Raw genomic sequence first — 18,812 nt, 5'->3', positions numbered from 1 at the left:
GGGTAAATCATCATGGCACAACTGAAGTCAAGACAGAAGACTTGCAAAATCTGAGCGTTTTGTCTCTTAAGTTTCTGGGAGTGATGCTACAGGTGATTTTTGATGCTGAAAAACTCACAATCAAATATTTATCTTCCAGGCTTTCCTGTGAGCAGCTCTTATCTGGCTCCATTCTCATAAAAAAAAAAAAAAAGACAAAAGGAAAGTCAATCAGTAATAGCAAATCCTGGATGAATTAAAGATAAGTAATCACTGAATTGTACTACAGCTTTGAAGCACAAGCTTACTAAGAATAAGATGTATTAATTTACAGATACATCCATTCATGCCAGGCAACATTTTTTACACAATTTTTTTTTTTTCATTTACAACTGCTGATCCTTAAACTGGCCAGAAAGCAGGAGGGAGAAAAAAAAAAAAAGAAAAAGAAAAAAGAAATTCCAGGCTATCTAGAGCAGTTGCTTTCATTTGACACTAATTTTCCCAGAAAAAAAAAATATACTGTCTCTTAGGTTATTATATAGCTTCTTGAAATACTAAAACTACAGCAACAGATCACAGTTTTAGTTTGTTTTTTGACTGGCCTCCTGCTTTGCACCTGTAGAACTGTAAGTGAAAACAAATACAGGAATTAATGCTTCGATTCTGACTGCCTGATCCTATCCACAAGGCAGTTACATACCCAAGTGATCCAACTGTTGTTGGTGCAAAACTTTTCACAGTTTTAAGGATATAAACAGACAGTGTAGGTTTTGAAAACTCAGAAATTCAGAGGGTTGGTGGTTAAGTTTGTTTAAAGACCTATACGTTCAGATATTCATCTAAAAATTGGACTGGGTATCTGTGAATATCTTCTCTTCCAAGATACCCGGTACTTTTTGCATCCAGTGAAGATGGGAATGCTACAAGGATAGCCTTTCTTTCACAGTACTCTGGCACTTCTGCTCTTTGTCCCAGTGGGGAGCAGGAAGTGCACAGGTAAACAAAGAGGAAAAACAATAACTGGAAAAAAAAAAAATTACTGCAACTTCTTGTAGCTCAAAACCAAAATGAAGTAGTTGAGGTGTGAGGTTTAACTCACCCAGTAGGTAAGTAGCCTTCTAACTCTTCTGGACTTCAGTTGCCTAGTTTATCCCTCTCTAACAGGAACAACATTGCTTTAAAAAGTAATTGCACAACACGCACTAATATGAAAACCCTAAAGTATCAGAAGAAGCCGTATGAACTTAAAACCAGTAAAATTTGCCTTTCCACAAAATTGTAACCCTCCACTCTGTGAATGTGTTTATGCGTGTGCTACCGTACTGCACATCATCTATTTGTTTTCTTTGTTCTTAACCCCTTTGTTCCAAGAGTCAGGATATCCTGATGCTAAGGGCTCTGCAAAATAACAGTACAACAATAGCATAATACTTTGGAAGCACTTCACAATTTTCAAGACAGAGCCACCTGAAAGCATAGTATGCTTATAGTTCGGCACTACAGCCTGTAGTTAAAATAGGGGTAGTTTTTGAAAGCATTAGAGTTGTCTCTCTGCAGTGGGAACGTTAAAATAAGCATGTCAGAGGATCCTAGATCAGGGGAAACAGCATGCTGTCCCTGCTGATGTCAGCATGAGGAGGAAGGGCTCGCGCGCTCTGTTTTCTACATGTAAGGGTGTTTGTTAACTTTCAGTCCATTCTCTTGGATTCTCTTCCTCTGTGAAGGAAGATCTGGTTTGTTTGCCAATTTATTTTCCCATCTGGAGAGAAGGCAGAATATCGAATATAACCTGGAGAAGACAAATGTATTAATTATGCATCCTAGGAAATATCATAATGCCCACTAAAATCCTATTAAATAAGTCATCTTCTGCAATTTTACTGAAAACAAGGTGCTGTGCAAGAGACCATCTTCCACCTCTCTGCTGTAAACTAACGGCTGAAGGACCGATCAGTACCAACAGCAGGCTAAAAGGGACACACTGTATAAATGCAAAAGGAAAGTTCTGAAAGGCGCAAGGCCTCTTCTGATCCGGGATGCCCGGGAAAGGGTCGGGTGCTGCCGCGATGCCCGGCCAAAGGCAGGGACAAGGCTCGGGGCAGCGCTCGCCGGGCCCCGAGCGCTGCCGGCGGCTGCCGAGGCGCGGCTCGCCACCGCACCGCACCTCTGCGTGAGACGGAGCGCTCGCCCGGGCAGCTGCGCCTTGTTTTTAAAGATTAGCCATGAATAATTGTCTTCTCGTCGGAGCCTGTGAGTGATCGCTGCCACCAGGCAGCGTCCTCACGTGAACCCTTTCAGGTGGAGCTTTGCAGCCAAAGCGATGAGGACGCAGCGCGGATCCCGCACCCTCCCCCCCCCAAAAAAAAAAAAAAAAAAAGTAATTTCAGCGACTCGTTCCTCCCGGACCCGTCAAGCCCCGGCTCATTTCGGGTACTTTCCCCCGGGTTGGAGTCCGACAGCGGCGCAGGCGGGGGCTCCGCACCCCGAGGGACGTGAATCACCTCTTCGCTACCGGCTGAAGGGCAGCCGAGGTTACCGCGGGGTTTGACTAAGAGCCCAAAACCCCCACCGGTTCCGCAGCGAGCCCGGCGAGGGCGAGGAGGAAGGCGGGGGGTGGGGGTGGGGGCTCCCCCCTGGCATGACGGCAAGGATAAAGTCAAACCGCCTCCTCCCTGCCCTCCTCCTTAGCGCACAGAGGGGCGTCAGGGGCGGCTGTGCCCGCCCAGCCCCGCTGTCCGGCGCTGCGCCAGCCCCCGCGCCGCCGCCGCCGGCAGCAGCGGCCCGAGCCCCCGCCCCCGCCGCCGGGGCTCGGCGCTGCGCCGCGCCGGCATGAGCGGCGGTTCCGCGCCTGCCCGCCAGCCGCTTCGCCCCGGCTGCCGGCGCTCGGCGGCGGGCTGAGGGCGCGCAGAGGGCGGGCGAGCGCGGCGGCCGGAGCCCGGCGGTCCGTCCTTCCTTCCGCGCCCGCGGGGCCGGGGTCGGGGCCGAGCGGCGGCGGGGCGCGCCCCCTGCGCGGGGCGGCGGCGGTGGGCGGCCGGGCGCCCCCGCCCCGCTCTGGATGCCCATCGCGGCTGCTCGGGCCGGGGGGTGGCTGCGGCTCCCCGGCGGGGGGCGCGGGGCAGGATGCCGGTTCTGGAGCGCTTCTTCCCCGCGGCAGAGCCGGGCAGGCGGAGGAGGACGGGGGAAGAGCCGATGCCCTTTCCCATGGGCAGCCTGCCCGGTTATCAGCAGGGGACCCTGGCCTGGGACTTGCCCGAGATGATCAAGATGGTAAAGCTCGTTTGGAAATCCAAGGGGGAGCTCCGCGGGGCGAAGCACAGAGGGGCTTTGGAGAGCGAGGATGCCCTGGGCGGTTCGGCAGGTAGGTTTCCCCTGCCCCGCTGCTCGGGGGAGCCGGGGGGCAAACGCTGCCGGGGGCCGGAGGTGGCGGGGAGCCGCGGCTGGAGCCCGCTCGCCCCGTCGGGGGGCAGAGCCGCTGGGGCCCGGGGCTGCCGCTGCCGGAGCGGGGCGGTTTGGAAGGCGCGGGGCCGGGGAGCGCTGCCCGACGGGCGTCCGGGTTTAAAAACGTGCTTTTGGCAGCGGGCACACACTCACACACACACACTCACACACACACAAGGAGTTTGTGCCCGGTCTGGAAGCCAGGTTCATTTGCTGATGGCGCTCTCCCGTGCAATCTGTTGCGTGCTTTTATAAGCGGGGTGATAAAAGCTCAGCTAAAAACTAGAGCAAGCAGCTCCGCGGCTTTGAGGCTGACCTCGGCCAGGGCAGCTGGGGAGCCTGTCTCCGGCCCGCACGGTCAAGGCTGGGGGGGCGCGGGCGGAGGGGGCGATGCGCGGCCGACGCGGCGGCCGTGGGGCGCCTGGAGCGGGGGCGGCTGCGCCCTCCCCAGCGCCGAGGGCTTCCCCGGTTGTTTGTGCTGTGGCTTTCTCAGCGCCTGCCGTCTCCTCTTAACGCCGCCAAACTTCGCTCTCCTCTTTGAGTGTCCTTGGCTCACTTCACATGATCTTCCCGTGCTCCCCATCTGCAAAGCAGCCCGAGACTCTCACGACTTGTGTGTTGTTAGCTACCGGTGTTAAAAACTTGAGGCCAATTCTTGGAGTAACACTGCCCCGTCTCACTACTTTCTCTTTGAGCGTGGTATATCATTGGCTGAAGAGCACATGCTTTTTTATTAACTGTATAAATCTCGCATATCAGTTTTTTCCTAGCTCACTAACAGTCGTGGAGCCATATGGCACCATAACAAATACTTTGCTGAAGTCCAGGTTAGACTTCTTGTGTTTTCATTATGTAGAAATGACTTGTCGTGTTAGTACTTCTTACTTCTAATTAGTTGATACTGCATCTTATCCCATGCTCCACATCACTTATGGTTCAAAACCTCTTGCCTTCTGTTGGAGGCAACCTCTTGCCTCCTTCAAAACCTCTTGACTTCTGTTGAAGTCAGACTCATGGGCTGATTGTCTCAGTATCAGTTGATAATTGTTTTATTCTCCTGTCATCGTACTGCCGTGACTTAATAGACTTAGTGAAACTGTGTGGCTCGTCTCTTCAGATGTCTGGATTACCTCATCTCTGCACCCTGGTCACTAAACTCTTCCAGTGCGTTCAGTCTTCGAACATTCATCTTCCTTTGTTGTACCCTTATCGAGCCTGTAATTTACAGTATTTTGTACCAGAATAATTCAGTTTCTTATGTAGAATAACCTTGTTGCAGGTATTTCAAAGTGCATGTGTGTGTGTGTGCATGTATTCTGTGCGTGTGTAACTGTATATATAAACTTGAATAGTAAATACGTATCTGTGTATCACTTTTGGATGCCCACCAAGGTTGGCTGGTTGGTCATTGTACGTCCATTATTTCAGATGTTTACAGTTAAACTAAGAAATGCACGGTTCACTTCTGTTTTGAAAAAGGGAAGATTAGTTCGCAGGCTCCCAGGAAGATGCACTACCTGCCACCCCACTCTGTGGGAATCTCTTCAGTTTAAAAGAATAAGTAAGAGTGTTGTGGATAAGGAGAGAGGTCAAATTGCTCTTTAAGACTTGGAGCAAATCATCTGGGAATGTACCGTAGCCAACCAGGGAGATTGAGGTTTGTGTGGTGAATGGTGAGTGTTCAGAGATGGACCCTAATCAAACAGAACTTGAGAAACGCTGCATTCGTTACACTTCGTATATGAGTAATAGTGGTTTTTCAGTACGTTCATGTTATATCTGGTGAAATTAGTTTCATTAGGTAACAAATGAGATTCGCCTTCAGATTCCTGGAGGCAACTAAAAATGTGCATGAATGTACAGAGACTGATTAGTCCACTAGCAGGATATGAGTAACTTGCATTTACTCAAGGGGTTATTACTTGTATCCTGTGAAGGGACAGTCCTCTTCATGGTGCCAGCTCCTATTTCATAAGCTCAGTTGATTTGCACCAGTACAAATCAGAGCAGAAGATGACTCTGACTCTCCACACTTTAAATAAGAATCATCAAACAATTTGAGTGAACCAGACCTGGGTTGCTGGTTTTTCCTCCTCAGCAACAGTCATCCTAGTAGTTTTCCCTCTTGTGGTTTCATTTTAGTCACTTTAAGTACATTGGAGTATGTGGGAAAACCAGTAAAAGCTGAAATCTAGTATACTTAAATAAGTGCAAAATCAAAGAATGCAGAAATGGGAAGGAAAGATAATCATTTGGAAGGATCAGTAGTATGAGGTACTCATCTTCATGTATGGTGTTTTGTACGTGTTTGGCTCCTTTGAAAAAAAAAAAACAAACCACCCTATATAACTTAGATCTTATAAAAAGGCAGTACTTCAAGAGGAAATCGGGTTTTCTTCAGGTGAAGCTAAAGCAAATAACTTCTGCTCAAGGTACTGCTAGCTAGGCAAATAATGGTTGATTGTTCAGTAGTAGAGTTCACACCACTTTCCACATCAAGGATGTGGAATTTTTAATTTAAATTTGTAAGTGTTCATGTGATAACTCATGTTCTCTTATCACATCCTCATGAAACTACTTTGCTTACAGTAGAAGAGGAGGAAATAATACAAATTCTGGAAGGAAACTCTCAGGATTTCTTGCCTTACTTGATCATGTTAATGGAGATTAAGCTAAACAAATTCCCTTGTTCCATCCTGAGTGATTGGACTCAGCTTAGGACTGGCTTTCTAGAAAGGAACAACCCTCTTGACCGGAGGTAGTGAGAAGGAAGGAGAGCTATAGCTGGACACGATGCTGGTTCTGTGGATGGCAATGTTTTGGGGATTCATATAGCTGTAATTCATACCACATTCTTCTTTCCTGAGGAAGGAGTAGAGAGCTGCTAGAGAGCAAAACTAACTGTGCGTCCTGGGCTCTGAAATAAAAGAGCTCTATCTGGGTCTTTCATCTTCTTGTTCAGTACTGAAAATAACTACTCAATCTCTCCGCAAGAGAAGTGTTAGCAGTACGTCATGCAGCACATAGCTGGGATGAACGAAGAACCCAGATCTCACAGAGACTGCCTGCCTGGGGTTTCTAAAGATGATTTATTTTCCCTTCCAAAGCAATAAAATTCACATCTTGAGCCTCCTCTTATTGCTGCATTGCTTTTTAAAGTTAGTATCAATTAAGACTGCAGACCTTTCTCCTGCTCCTGGCCTGCTGTTGCTTAGTAACTCTTTTTCCTCCTGTTTCAATCCCTGACCAAATCAGCGCGATACTGTGGTTTGGTGAAGGCTCTCTCAGCTGTGCCAGAAGCCATTTCACATACTCAGACTGGCCATGTAATAGTAAGAAAGTGCAATAATAGAACATAATTAATTTGAAAAGCATTGGGTGGGAAATGAGTGTAATTCGGCGTCATTCCTTACAGTGTTTCAAATCGATTATTTGCAAGCCAACACTTTTTACTTGGATAAAATAGCAGCATGTGTTGATATTATTACAGTTGAATTATTCAAGTAATTCTTAACTGAAACTATATTGATCTCTGGGAGGGAACTGCGTTTTGTTTATGACCCTAACTTTCTTATCACCCTCTCCTAGAGTTCAGCAGCAGCTTTGCAGATTAAACAAATGTGATCAGGGAACGGGTACAGGTCTGCCTCCAAGAGTCTTCCTTATGAGCGTGAGCAATCTCTTAAATTTACAGTGATCATCCCAGATAACTCCGGTGAGACTTTCTATACTGAGTCTTGCACATACACAGACATGCAAGACTTTCAGAGAAGGTGCAGTGGTACTTAGAATTATCGAGGTCCTTTGAGACACTGATCTCTGTGGAGTTTTTGCAATAACTCTGAATGTTTTTTTCCACCTATCTCTTTCTATCTGTAGATGTTTTCTCAGAAATGTAGGTTCTGATTCATGCAGGCATCATGCTCATTGTTAACTGATGAGTCCCTTCGACATGAGAAGAAAAAACAAGTAGTACCACACATCACTACTATTAGAATTCGCTGCTGGGAAAATTTCCCCCAATTATTGGTGTGTCCATTTAACTTCTCCTCTTCAATCAACTGTCTCCTTTCCATCTCAGTAATTTATTCAGACTTCTTGCCATCATCCAAACTGACCTTGCTCTTTCAAACCTTACAGCTGTGTGCTGAGCACTCTTGTGATATACCTGTTAGATCTGAGTTAAATCATTTGTGTGCTTCTTCAGTGGTTGCTCAAAAGTCTTCCCTGAAGTTATTCACAAGACCTCCCAGAGACTCAGTTCTTCCATGATAAACAAGGAAACATGCCTTCTGCTTCAGTTTTCTTTTGTGATGAACAACTTTTATCATGCTGTGCAGTAGCTTTGCTGAGCGTGTTAAAATAAACTTCATGCTTCTTCCCATAATTACTTACAGAATCACAGAATGATTTGAGTCAGAAGGGGCCTTTAAAGATCATCTAGTCCAACTCCCCCGCCGTAGGCAGGGACATCTTTCACTACATCAGGTTGCTCAAAGCCCCATCCAGCCTGACCTTGAGCACCTCTAGTGATGGGGCATCTACAACTTCTCTGGGCAACCTGTTCCATGGTATACTTGCTGAATCATGTTTCGTTGTGACATCTTGAAACTCATGCATGCTTTTGTAGTCCCACTGCCACAATTAATAATCATAAAATGCTTAAAATCTGAATCTGAATCTGTTGGTGAACTGAGAAGCAAATGGGTGTTTGGCTAATAGCTTAGAAAGCTCATCATTTTGTGTAGTTGATGTTGAGTTTGTAGGTGCCACAGCCATAGAGCCCAACGATAAATAAACCACAGAAGATATCTAATGGCATTGTCTTAGCATCTGACCAGTCTCTTGTGTTATTCCTTAGACTGAAAACAGCTTCATTTGTGTCCTACTGAGAGATGCACAGCAGGCAGAAGGACAGCTTGCTGTATCTTTCTGAAGTTAGGTTTTCTTTTTTATTTTCTTTTCAGGTTTATGTTGAGACTTGTTAAATCCACTACTCTTACTAGGAACAAAGAATGTGAATTTGATAGAATCAAGGCTACCTGTGGCAACCTTGATTGCTCTCTTACTGTTGTGTTGAAACTCCAGCCTCTGAGAACAGGAAATATGCTCTTCTATATTTTTCCAAAGAGCTGGTTAAATCAGTGGAACTGTGTGTGATGGTCTCATTAAGAACAGTGGAATTACACTGTATGCAGTACCACTTCTATGGTGTGTGTATGTAGACCAACTGATAACAGACTTAGAATTCAGACCACATCTGTATGTAGTGCTGTTCAGACATAACTCTCCAGTTTACTGGCTGAACACAGGTTAGTCATACATGGGATTTGGAGTTATTTTTTTCTAAAATAATTTACTAATTAGAGAATTGGCTTCAAAGATCCAAAAAATCATTTTGAGACATTAAATCATGGTCACTGTTCGAATTCTGGTCCTTTTTTAGCATCTAATTCTTTAGAAGTATTTTTAAAATGTAGTGCAGAATGAGAAGTTGAACCGATATTAGAAGTCTGCTTTGGACCATGTCAAAATGAGCTGATGTATTTGTCAACCAAACTCTGTTTATTTTGGGGGTGAAAGTGATTTTCACTGAGCTCTACCTTTAAGTGTTTAACTACTCTCTCCTGCTTCATTCTTAAGTAAATTTTCTGTTGTGGATTTGTTAGGGTTTGGGGATATTTGGAAATAAGAGGTAGACCAGGGATAAACATTAGAGAATAAATTATCTGAAAATCTCAACAATTTCTGAATGGTCTTTCAGTTCAGCCTTGCTGGCACATTTTTTGTTTGCTTTATTTTGAATGTTGGAAAACAAAATTTGTTTGCAAAAATACTTGGAGAAGCTCTTCCAGCAGCTGTTCAACTATGTACGACCACAACAGAAAGAAAAAGATTACAATATGGAGTTAAGACTTCAGAATAAAGTTAAAATGTAATTGCCCAGCTTGGGTGTTGGCCAGCATGCAGAACGTAATGGTGCTGGTGTTCTAGGAGAGTGACAGAGGCTTTATTGATATGTCAACTCAGAGACAAATCAGCAGTCTGCTAAAAACTATAAACACAGAGCAAATTCCGGAGAGTTGTAAAATGGTGGAGTGTTCTGTTGCTTTCAGTGAAGCTCTTCTAAATATCAGGAGCCAAAGATGTCGCTTTAGATATAAAAATAGTGTTTCCAAAGGAAAAGCTACTGCACTATAACACAAACAGGCTTTTTGATGTTTGTTTTTTTTTTTTGTATGCTCGTTTGTTTCATAAAGGTTAAAGCTGATAGTTTTATCTTTGGTAAATTGACTCTGAAGTGCTTTATATTCTGTGAAGAATTAAACTGATAAACGGCTACCAATAGGAAGCAGTAGTGGTATTAGCCATGCCTGCCGACTGGTGATAATTTTCTGTATTGCTTAAATGTTGTGAAACGTTTAAAATGCACTGTGAGGGGCTCGATACTGCGTCTAACTTCCAGTGCTTCTAAAGCAGGAGTAGAGCATTGTATGCAACACGTTTGTTATTTCAGTGCTCCTTCGTAACCAGGTTACAGCTTGTGGTCTGTCGTACTTCTTCAAACTGTTTGCTTGGAGACATGCATCCCAGACAGCTTTCTGTAGTCCTGCTTTGTGAAGTGAGAGTTTGGATTTCCAAGCAACACAAGGAAAAGGGTGCCTGTGCCACCATATTCTCTCCTGTGATCTATTCTGACCCCCTCCCCGGAGCGCTGCATTCAGAATATGCTAAACCATATCACCTATGATTGCTCTCATGCTGCTTAACTGCTGTCCCGTTTCCAAGGGAATGGGCAAACCTGTGTGGATCGGGGTCATACTACAGGAACTCCCTGCTGTCAGCTTCTTCAGGTTGACCGAAAAACTCGGTTGACCTCGGGCGGTTTCTTCTCAGGAATTATGCACCTGGTTCTGGCCATGATGCTGTGAAGCACGCTAGTCCTGCTGTCTTCCCTTGGCCAGGACTAAAAAGTGAAAATACTTAAAACATCTTGAGACTTCCAGCTTGAAACATGCTTTGACCTTTGTAAAAATTTTTTGTAAGTCATCCTGACTGTGTTCAAAAAGAGCATTTTAGCCTGCTTAATTATGGGATAAATTACAGTAACGGTTAAGTACGTGACTGGTTCTTGGTGTAGACTTACAAACGCAAACCAAAAATGTCTCAGCTCTTCATTTTTTCCTCAGCTTGCAACATAAAATTTCTTCTGTCACTGTTGTGGCTACAACCAAACAAACTCTGTATGAGAAGGAATAAATCTTTCTTATTAACTTCCTGGATAAAGAATTTCTTCGGCTCTTCTGTTGACAGCTAACTGTGGTTTTCCCTCGCGCCTCCTCAAATCACCGTCAGATCATAGAAGTTCCTTATCTTAGCCTGTCACCTGCTAGGAAGAGACATAGTCCTGTGGAAGTTCCTGAGGCTGCAAAGCTGAACATAGTGTGGTCTAAGGTGTGCACAAAGAGGAAGGTCAAACAAAACAAGGGTTTAGCAGGCTCATCATCGAGAGTATTGCTCTCAGATCTGTCCTTTATTTCAGTAGCAATAAAGGGGCAAAACCCTTCCATCGCTCTTTGAACAGAATATCCTGAAATTCAGGTATCCTCCAAAGTTCACTCAGAAAATGAAATGTTTTAAATGAGTGAGCAGAGGTTGCTGGCGATCCTCACGGGGGCTGCCCCGCAGGAGTGCTCTGCAGTCTGAGGAGCTGAGGATTGGGTTCAAATTGCACTGAAGCCCATGAGAGCCTTTCCGTGGACATGTACTGGCTTTGTTCTAAATTGGGATGTTCAGTGGTACTTCTAGGTGAAATCCTGCGGAAGGTGTGCTCTTAAGTGTCTCTTTATACACAGGAGACCATTTGGAGAAATTAAACTTCCCCAGCTCCGATCCCTTCTGAAAGGGAAGGGTGTAGAGCTCCGCTTCCTTTCCTTTGTAGCCAGCTCCAGCTTGCATGGAGGTAATGCCCTTCAAATATTGTTATCTCGGTGTTCTCCTGCTATCCCTGACCCAAGATAAGGGCAAAGTATTAACTCTAAGGCCTACTTAACAGATGCTCTGTGCAGGTGCACTTAGAAATGAAGCGGAGTCCTGGAGAGTTTTCGGAACGCGCTGTGCTGTGCCAGGCATTGCTTCGTTCCCTGTTGCTTAAGCACCACCTTGAGATTGAATGTTTTGTTTTCAGCTGCTGGAATTACAGATGAGCCTGAATAACTCTAAACTAAGTACTACACAGTATTGTCTGAACGCTGCTCTTGAAAGTTAAATTGTAAAGCAGGTTCATCTAAGTAGAAGGAATTAGTTTTAATCCTGGTGGAGCTGTGTTCCAAAACGGTAGAAAAGTAGTGTGTTGCACAGATGTGCCAGGTAAATAGTCAATTAAAAATCATACAGAACAGTTGGAAAATGCAGGCACAGAACATTTCTTAAGCCATCAAAACTTTGACAGGTGCAGAAAACACCTTAAGTCCACAGTCCACGAGTCTGTTTTTAATAGCTGTTGGCCAAGTTCTTCCTTGTCTAATAAGAAGTGCTTCTCTGAACAAGCTTTCCCCTTAGTTAAGGTTAGCAGCAGTTAGTCCTTGGGGGGTTATCTGTGCATGTATCTTGATTGTCAGGAGACCTGCTTCAGTGAAGCTCCCAGGTGCTTATCCAAATAGCTGTGTGTTCCAAACTTTGCTTATCCAAACATCTTCCAAACAGTTCATGTGTGCAAAACTTAAGCTGGAAATCTCGTAATTATAGGCTTTCATGGAAGATTTCTTATTTCCTGCTTCCAGCCTGAGTGGATATACTGCTGGAACAGCTGCCTTCACAGTAATTCAGCAATTGCATTTCTAATTCCAAATGGAACTGGGAGAATAAAGGGCTGAGAGAGACTGGGCTCCTGTGAAACGCCGAAAAGAGTGATTTGATCCAGCTTGGGTTGTGCATGCAGGTTTGTCTCATTAAAAGAAGGGGGTGTGGAGGGAAGAATTCCGTACGCCTTGCTTGCAGAGTACTTTTAACGATTGAGATGATGTTCAAGCACATTAACAGCAAGAAACAGAAAACCGCATGTGAGAGATTCTGAACTTTATACATGCTGCACAGCTACTGCACTTGCTTTCTCGTCTTCCTGGAAGCACTAGTGAGCATACATTTCATGCTTTCACTTGGGAACCAAAGCTAACTGAATAAATTAATACTGGCAATAGCTCAGGGCCTTTCTTGAACTCCAGTTCAGTGTGTGTAAAAGAGGTGTGTTGCTTTCTGTGACCACTGGAAAAGAGAGTAAACAGAGAAGAATTCGCTGCACAGCTGAGAGCTACAGCCCTAAAACGGCAGAGAAGCAAGGCTTTTAGGTGAGACAGTGTCAGCATACACTTCTAAGCGAGGTCAGTTTGAACATCCTGCTTAGAGTCTGCAAGCTGAAGGCTCTGAAGAAAGCAGAATAGCAAGGAACAGCGGGCACTTACACACTTACAGGAGACTAGCAAAGGATGGAAGTTGGAAGGAGAGAAGAGGACTTTCTTTAGTGCTGTTCAGTGCACTAGGATGTCTCACTTAAGTTTCATCCCGAGTTCCCACTTGTCAGCCATGAATAAGGCAACCATCACAGCTGCATATGAGCACTGGCACAGCTTTTCCCCAACCTTTTTTCTGTCAAGTAGTCCTGCTCCTATTGGAAACCATAATTGCGGCTGTGGATCGAGGGCATGGTGACACAGATAAGCTGGGCTTGATGTAGTGATGCAGTTGTGCATTGACTCTCAAAGACTTTTTTTATTTTTAGGAGCATCTCATGAGTTGTGAATTATCAGCTTTTCCTACCTTCATGCTTCTCAGCCAAAGTGACAGAAAATAACTAGGGTAGCAGCACAAGTTATGGTAGTGTGGGGGCTCATGTTGAAGACATGCTGCAGGCACGAGGGCAGAGAAGCTGTTGCAGGACCACACTATCTCAGCTTCATGAGTAATCAGAAGGTTTCGGTGTGATATTTTCTGTTTCTTCCTCAATGCTAGTTAACTTACCCACGGTAGAAGTGGAAGGGATAGTAGGACTTAACTGGCTAGTGCAGGTAACATACTGCATGCAAAGTGAAGTGTAGTAAATAATATTAATTAGCTAAGACAGCAGTGTGCTTAAAGACCCTATTTTGCCTGGAGAGAAAATAGGAGAATCAGGAGGAAGGGATTTTCCTGTCTTAACTAGAATGGAGTGTGTTTGCTGGGTGGTCTGCATGGCTTACCCACTTGGCGTACACATGAGAAATGTATGATCTTTGACAAGATTTCACAGGTCCTCAGTAGGACCTGGATGCTCAGATCTTTACTGATAATTAGGTCTGAAGTTCTGGTTCATTAAGATACAAGTCTGACTTTAAGAAGCTGCCTGATTAATGTCAAATAAATGCTTGAGTTACCTACAGAATCCAGTGTTCTGGTTTTCTGAGCTGTAAGATGGGATCTGTAAAATGTGATCATCTACTGAAGGTGCATAGCTGTTAAATCATAATTACATTAAAGAGATGAAATTCTGAATAAAGTTATAACCTCTAACTAGACAGACACTGCAAGCTCATTTAATTTCCCAGTGGAATAGCAATAGAATAGATCTTCCCTTCCCCCATTGCCAGCAATGCACGTCATTAAATATGTACTTAGTAGCTGGCGAAACAGACTAAAAGTTAAACTAACTTTGCTAATAATGGACTGGAATTCTCATAATGAAAATGCAAGGTACCTTATTTAAATGTTGGCCCCTTGACAGAATCTGCAACACAAGCCTCACAAGGCTGTCACTAATCTTCTTGTAGGTGCCCTGTAGCCAAAAATGTGCTGATGTCTGGCTTTGCACAGACTGGAGACCTGGGAGATTATATGTTTTGAATAGGATCAAATGACTAGAAGGGGAAAGCACTCTATACTTAGCTGTCTTGTCATACAGACAGAAAAATGTTTTGCATGTGATCTTGTTAACAGTGGGAGTTAAAAGCAACTCTACAAAGTAGAGGCAAAGTTACTGAAGCTTAGATAATAATTGAGAATCTGTGTTGTTCTGGTCATCTGCTAAACATTTCTTTTTTTTCCCCCTGTTCTCCCATTTAGACTTAGCAACTTCCATTTTCATGCTGACTCTAGATCAGGTGAAGAGATGACAGTAAGAATGTGTAAGACAGCTAGAAGATCCAGTCCAGTTCTCCTCCATGTAAGAAAGGCAGAGCACCAGTTTGATACAAGATTTCTTTTTCACCATCATTGTCAAGTCCTTCTTTTCTCTTTAACAGTCAGTTGTTCTCCTTTCCTACCGCAAGTCTGTCCTGGCATACTCATCAGCTGCCATGCCTTTGAGCATCTTTCCAAATTACTATGACCAGGCTGACTACCTCACTCCAAATTAATTCTCTTCTGTTCTCACCTCTCACTCTCACACCTGCAGTCTTATTTGCCTCTTCTCTGGTTTAGAAAGCCTTTTACATCTTCCCCTCCTGCAGCATCCTCCTCTGCACTGCAGATTTTCAGTGATGCCTCTTTCAACAGCAGATTGGCGTCTCCTATCCCCTGCCACACTTCCTCCTTCTTACAGGCAGAATTTTGTTTACTACTCCTTTCCTTTACCAAAGGACAACACATGGTAGAGAAGACTGTGTCCTGTTGGAGTCTGCAGACACTTAATCTCCCCTACAAATACAGCTTTCACTGTCACTGTATGAATGGCTTGTGAAATGCATCATAAATATCTAGTCCCCAGCTCAAGTCTACAGAACTCCTGTTTTTGCACAGGTACCCCCCCACACCTTCTTTTAGTTAGGGTAGATGAAGCTACTGGGATGACTGTCACCATGCAAAGGCAGGCATGCTACCAACCAGCAACTGTTTAAATGATGTGTCTCAGCCAGGAGTTATATATTCTTTCCCCTGGGAGAGCTTTTCTTTCGCCTTTGTCCAGAAGGAGAGGGTAGGTACTGAAGCTTAATTTTCTGTGAAAACCTCATTATATTCTGGATCTCAAACACTGCAACCACCAAAACCATATGGTTTGTAGGAGTGAGCAGCTTTCCCAGGTGAAGTGGTATGGTGCTGCCAGTAGAAGCTTGTTTGGTTTTAATACTGTTGCTCAAAAGTTCTGTTCCTGTTCCCAGAAACATCTTTTTATCAAGAAAAGGGCCTCAGCCTCTTGTGAGCGAGTACAAGTAGGAAATACAACTGCAAAACTTTGTCCCACGTTGCTCTTGCAGTTGGAGACTGATAAAATAACACAGGACCGTCTGAGCCACACACAGAGGCAGAAGTGGAAGGAGCAGAGATCAAATAATGTGAAGCAGCATGATAGTAAAAAGAAAAGCATGTAAAAATATGCATGCCAGACAGATGGCTGGGGGGGCGTGCCACTAATCCATGGGAAATCCATGGGAAATCGGAACAGTTGGATGACTGTTTGAAAATCTTTTAAAGGGGGAAACCAGCAATTTAACTGGGTGAGATGAGGGGAAAGCAAAGATAAGCTGCATTAAAATGAAGAAAGAATGGCTTCTTAGGCATTACTTACATAGTGCTACAGGACATCACAAATCTAAGTAGCCCTTTTTACTTGAGTGCTGTATAAATCAAAAACTTCTTTGAAAGCAAGTGTGTATATCACCTCCACTCTAGGCTGTCGTCCTCGAGGATGAAATAAGAAAATGCTTTCTTTAAGGCTTGGTGTGGGTGAAGAGATGTCTGTGGAGAAAATTCTTATAGAAACAGGGGCTGGTGGAAGGTGGCCAGTGAACGAGAGGCAGCAATGCACAAATGAGGTGCCATTCTGTCCTTTGGGGACAGGAGTACTTGTTTTTGGGAGGGGAAAGGGAGGTGGAAGAATTAAGACTGTTTTCTCTGTTACTTCTCTCTCTCTCTGCTATCAAATGTAAAATCTGCAAACTCAGAACTTACAATGGAACCAGGGAAGAGCTGGGCAAATATTTAATTTTGCTGTCTCTGTGTACAGGATGTTTCCACAAAGAAAGAAACATGGGGGAAGTTGTGGAGGGGAAAAAATGAAATAGCTGCCTGCCAGCTCCTGTTCTCGTGCCTTGAGTGGTGTATCTTCCTGCTTGCTTTGAGTGGAAAGCCACACCTGGAAGCACGGCCAGGTGAGAGAGGCAAGAAGTCGAGCTGATGGAGCCGCAGATTGTGATTTTCCTAAATCACCTTTGACAGGCTCTGGAAATGCAACCTGCGAATGGTTAGCACAAGAGATGGCTTTCAAAGAGCGGTCTCCACTGCTTGAAAAGATACCTAGGAGAGGCAGGAGGAGGATGAGTGGCCACTGCCATGGCTTTTCTGTGCGAGTCTGTCACAAAATGCAGGTTGGGGGAGGGAACTGACTTTCTTCTGTTTCCTTTTTAGCTACTGAAGGCATGAACCGGTTTACAGGAAAGGTGCTAGGGTTGGGGTTTTTTTTTGGGGGGGGGTGTGGAGAACAAAGACTCTGTGTGTAACTTAATGCCTTCTGGGGGAAGTCAGCTCTAGCGTTTAGAGCTCCTAGACTCCAGCGTGCAACAGATCAGAAATGAGCTTGGAGTGTCAGCCGTTCAGAATACACACAGAAGCCTCTGTGAGGAAGCGTGAATTATGCATGAGGCACTCAGGAGTTGCTAAGGGTGTTGACCTGTCGCAGGTGAGCTGTGCATGGGATCGGCGGTGGTCTGGTGGTCCCTTCTTGCTGGGTGGCAGGGGGTTGTGTTTCCTGGGCTGCAGGAAGACGCGGAGATTGAAAGCAGACCTGCCCCTCTGGCTCGGGCCGCTCAGCACAGCGAGAGTGTAGTCGTACAGAGCTAAGCAGGGCCACAAATGTGGAGTTAAAAGGAACGGTCTTCTTTCCATACAGATGCAGACCTTTTTGTACAGCAGAGTTAAGCAACTTCAGGAACGAGAGATTTGGAGCTGCTGTGGCACCTTTCCAGGAGCTAATAAGAACTTGAAATAGAGCCCAAGCCCTAAATGCGCTTTATTTAGGCTGAGAGTGGCAGCTTTTCTTACTGCTGTAATTCAACAAGAAAAAGCTTATGGTCTTGTCTTTGAGTTTCTAGGTTTGAAACTGGATGGACTTAGAAGCCTTCCTGTTAGTTAACAGGTAAAATGAGGGCCAAACCCTTTTATTCTGGATTTATTTTGCTGCCAGTGCTGAACTCTGGCGTAGAGATTACGATGCCTGTGAGTGAGGTGAAAACAGAGTTTGTCTCATAGTGTCCTATACAGTTCACCTCTAAAACCATGCACAGAATGTGGATACAGATGGATGATAACTTTGGAAACCGTGGCGATAGGCTCAAGTCCATGAGTCAGGTTAAATGGTTTATTTTGCATTTAGGGAAGCTAGGGGTGTTTGCATGCTCCTCTAACGTAGCAGAGCCAGAGGGATGGTACCTTCAGCAGCATGGCAGTTACCCAGTAAACCAACAGACACTTTGAGTACCATCACTGCATCTTCTTTATACTTGAAGGTTGGTGACTGCCTGGAAGACTTGGTGTTGTTGAAAGCAGTGGCCTGTTAGCAAGACCAGCTACCAGTATGGTTGTTGTAGCAGAACAGATTGGACATCGTGTTTTGTCACTGGATCAACCCTTCCCAATTTCCCAGACTGAACCAGAGTGAACTAAAAGGGAAAGTTTTTCACCACCTGACCCCATTTTGGCTGCTCGAGGCCTAGTAAATCATAAAGTAAAGCCAACATTTAAGAATCACTCAGCTGGAGCTCCGATCCTTCCTCAGAAGCATTTAATTTACTGATTATTATTTAATTTTCATACTTTAAAATACATATTTTCCTTTTGCAAATTTTAAACCAAGGAAGAATAAAATGCCAGCTGGCCAGCAAAGCTGACTTCTCAGGTAAAGCAACACAAAAATCAATTTTAACATGCTATTGAAGGAATTAAATGGTACTCATCCCCATAAGTTCATAAGTATGTCTAATTCAACCAGTCAATATTTATTTACACTATGTCTGGACTGCTGATCTATAATTTATGATGTTTCTGGAGATGCACATTATTGTGTATTTAGAGAAAAATGATCACAGTTTAAGATACTTGTTCCCTTTGTGTTTGTCCTGATGATAATTAAAATCTTTCAAGTGTGACTTCATTAAAGCTTTCTCCCTTCTGTCCAGTAAGGCCCAGTCTGCTACACGTCATGCTAGCAAATGAATGGGAGAGAAGAGCTGAGCCTGCTAGGGCCTCTTGGAATTTCATGAGGAGCTGAAGCACCATTAGAAACTGGAAAAAGGAGAGACCAGGAACTTTTATGTGTTAGTGAGAAAGGATGGGAATTTTAGAAACTGTATGTGTGGAACTTGAGGGGAAAAAAAAAAAAAGGGTTTAAACTTTTGAAGATCTAACTTCTGTTCCTAGGCATGATAGAA

The 18,812-nt window shown here is 44.5% G+C and overlaps 1 protein-coding gene across 1 annotated transcript in view; it reads left to right on the top strand.

Moving 5' to 3' along the window:
- The first annotated feature begins 3,102 nt into the window (after positions 1-3,102).
- The window catches only part of PDE7B (phosphodiesterase 7B), an 84,012-nt gene continuing 68,302 nt past the window's right edge, over positions 3,103-18,812 (top strand). The window contains exon 1 of the mRNA XM_086632052.1: positions 3,103-3,340. Coding sequence (XP_086488178.1) covers positions 3,103-3,340 — 238 coding nt within the window. The remainder of the gene's footprint in view (positions 3,341-18,812) is intronic.

The sequence above is a fragment of the Tauraco erythrolophus genome, chromosome 2 (genome assembly GCF_009769465.1).
Source record: "Tauraco erythrolophus isolate bTauEry1 chromosome 2, bTauEry1.pri, whole genome shotgun sequence".
NCBI lineage: Eukaryota > Metazoa > Chordata > Aves > Musophagiformes > Musophagidae > Tauraco > Tauraco erythrolophus.
Note: the sequence above shows the minus strand (reverse complement) of the source record. Positions and strands in the feature narration are given on the sequence as shown.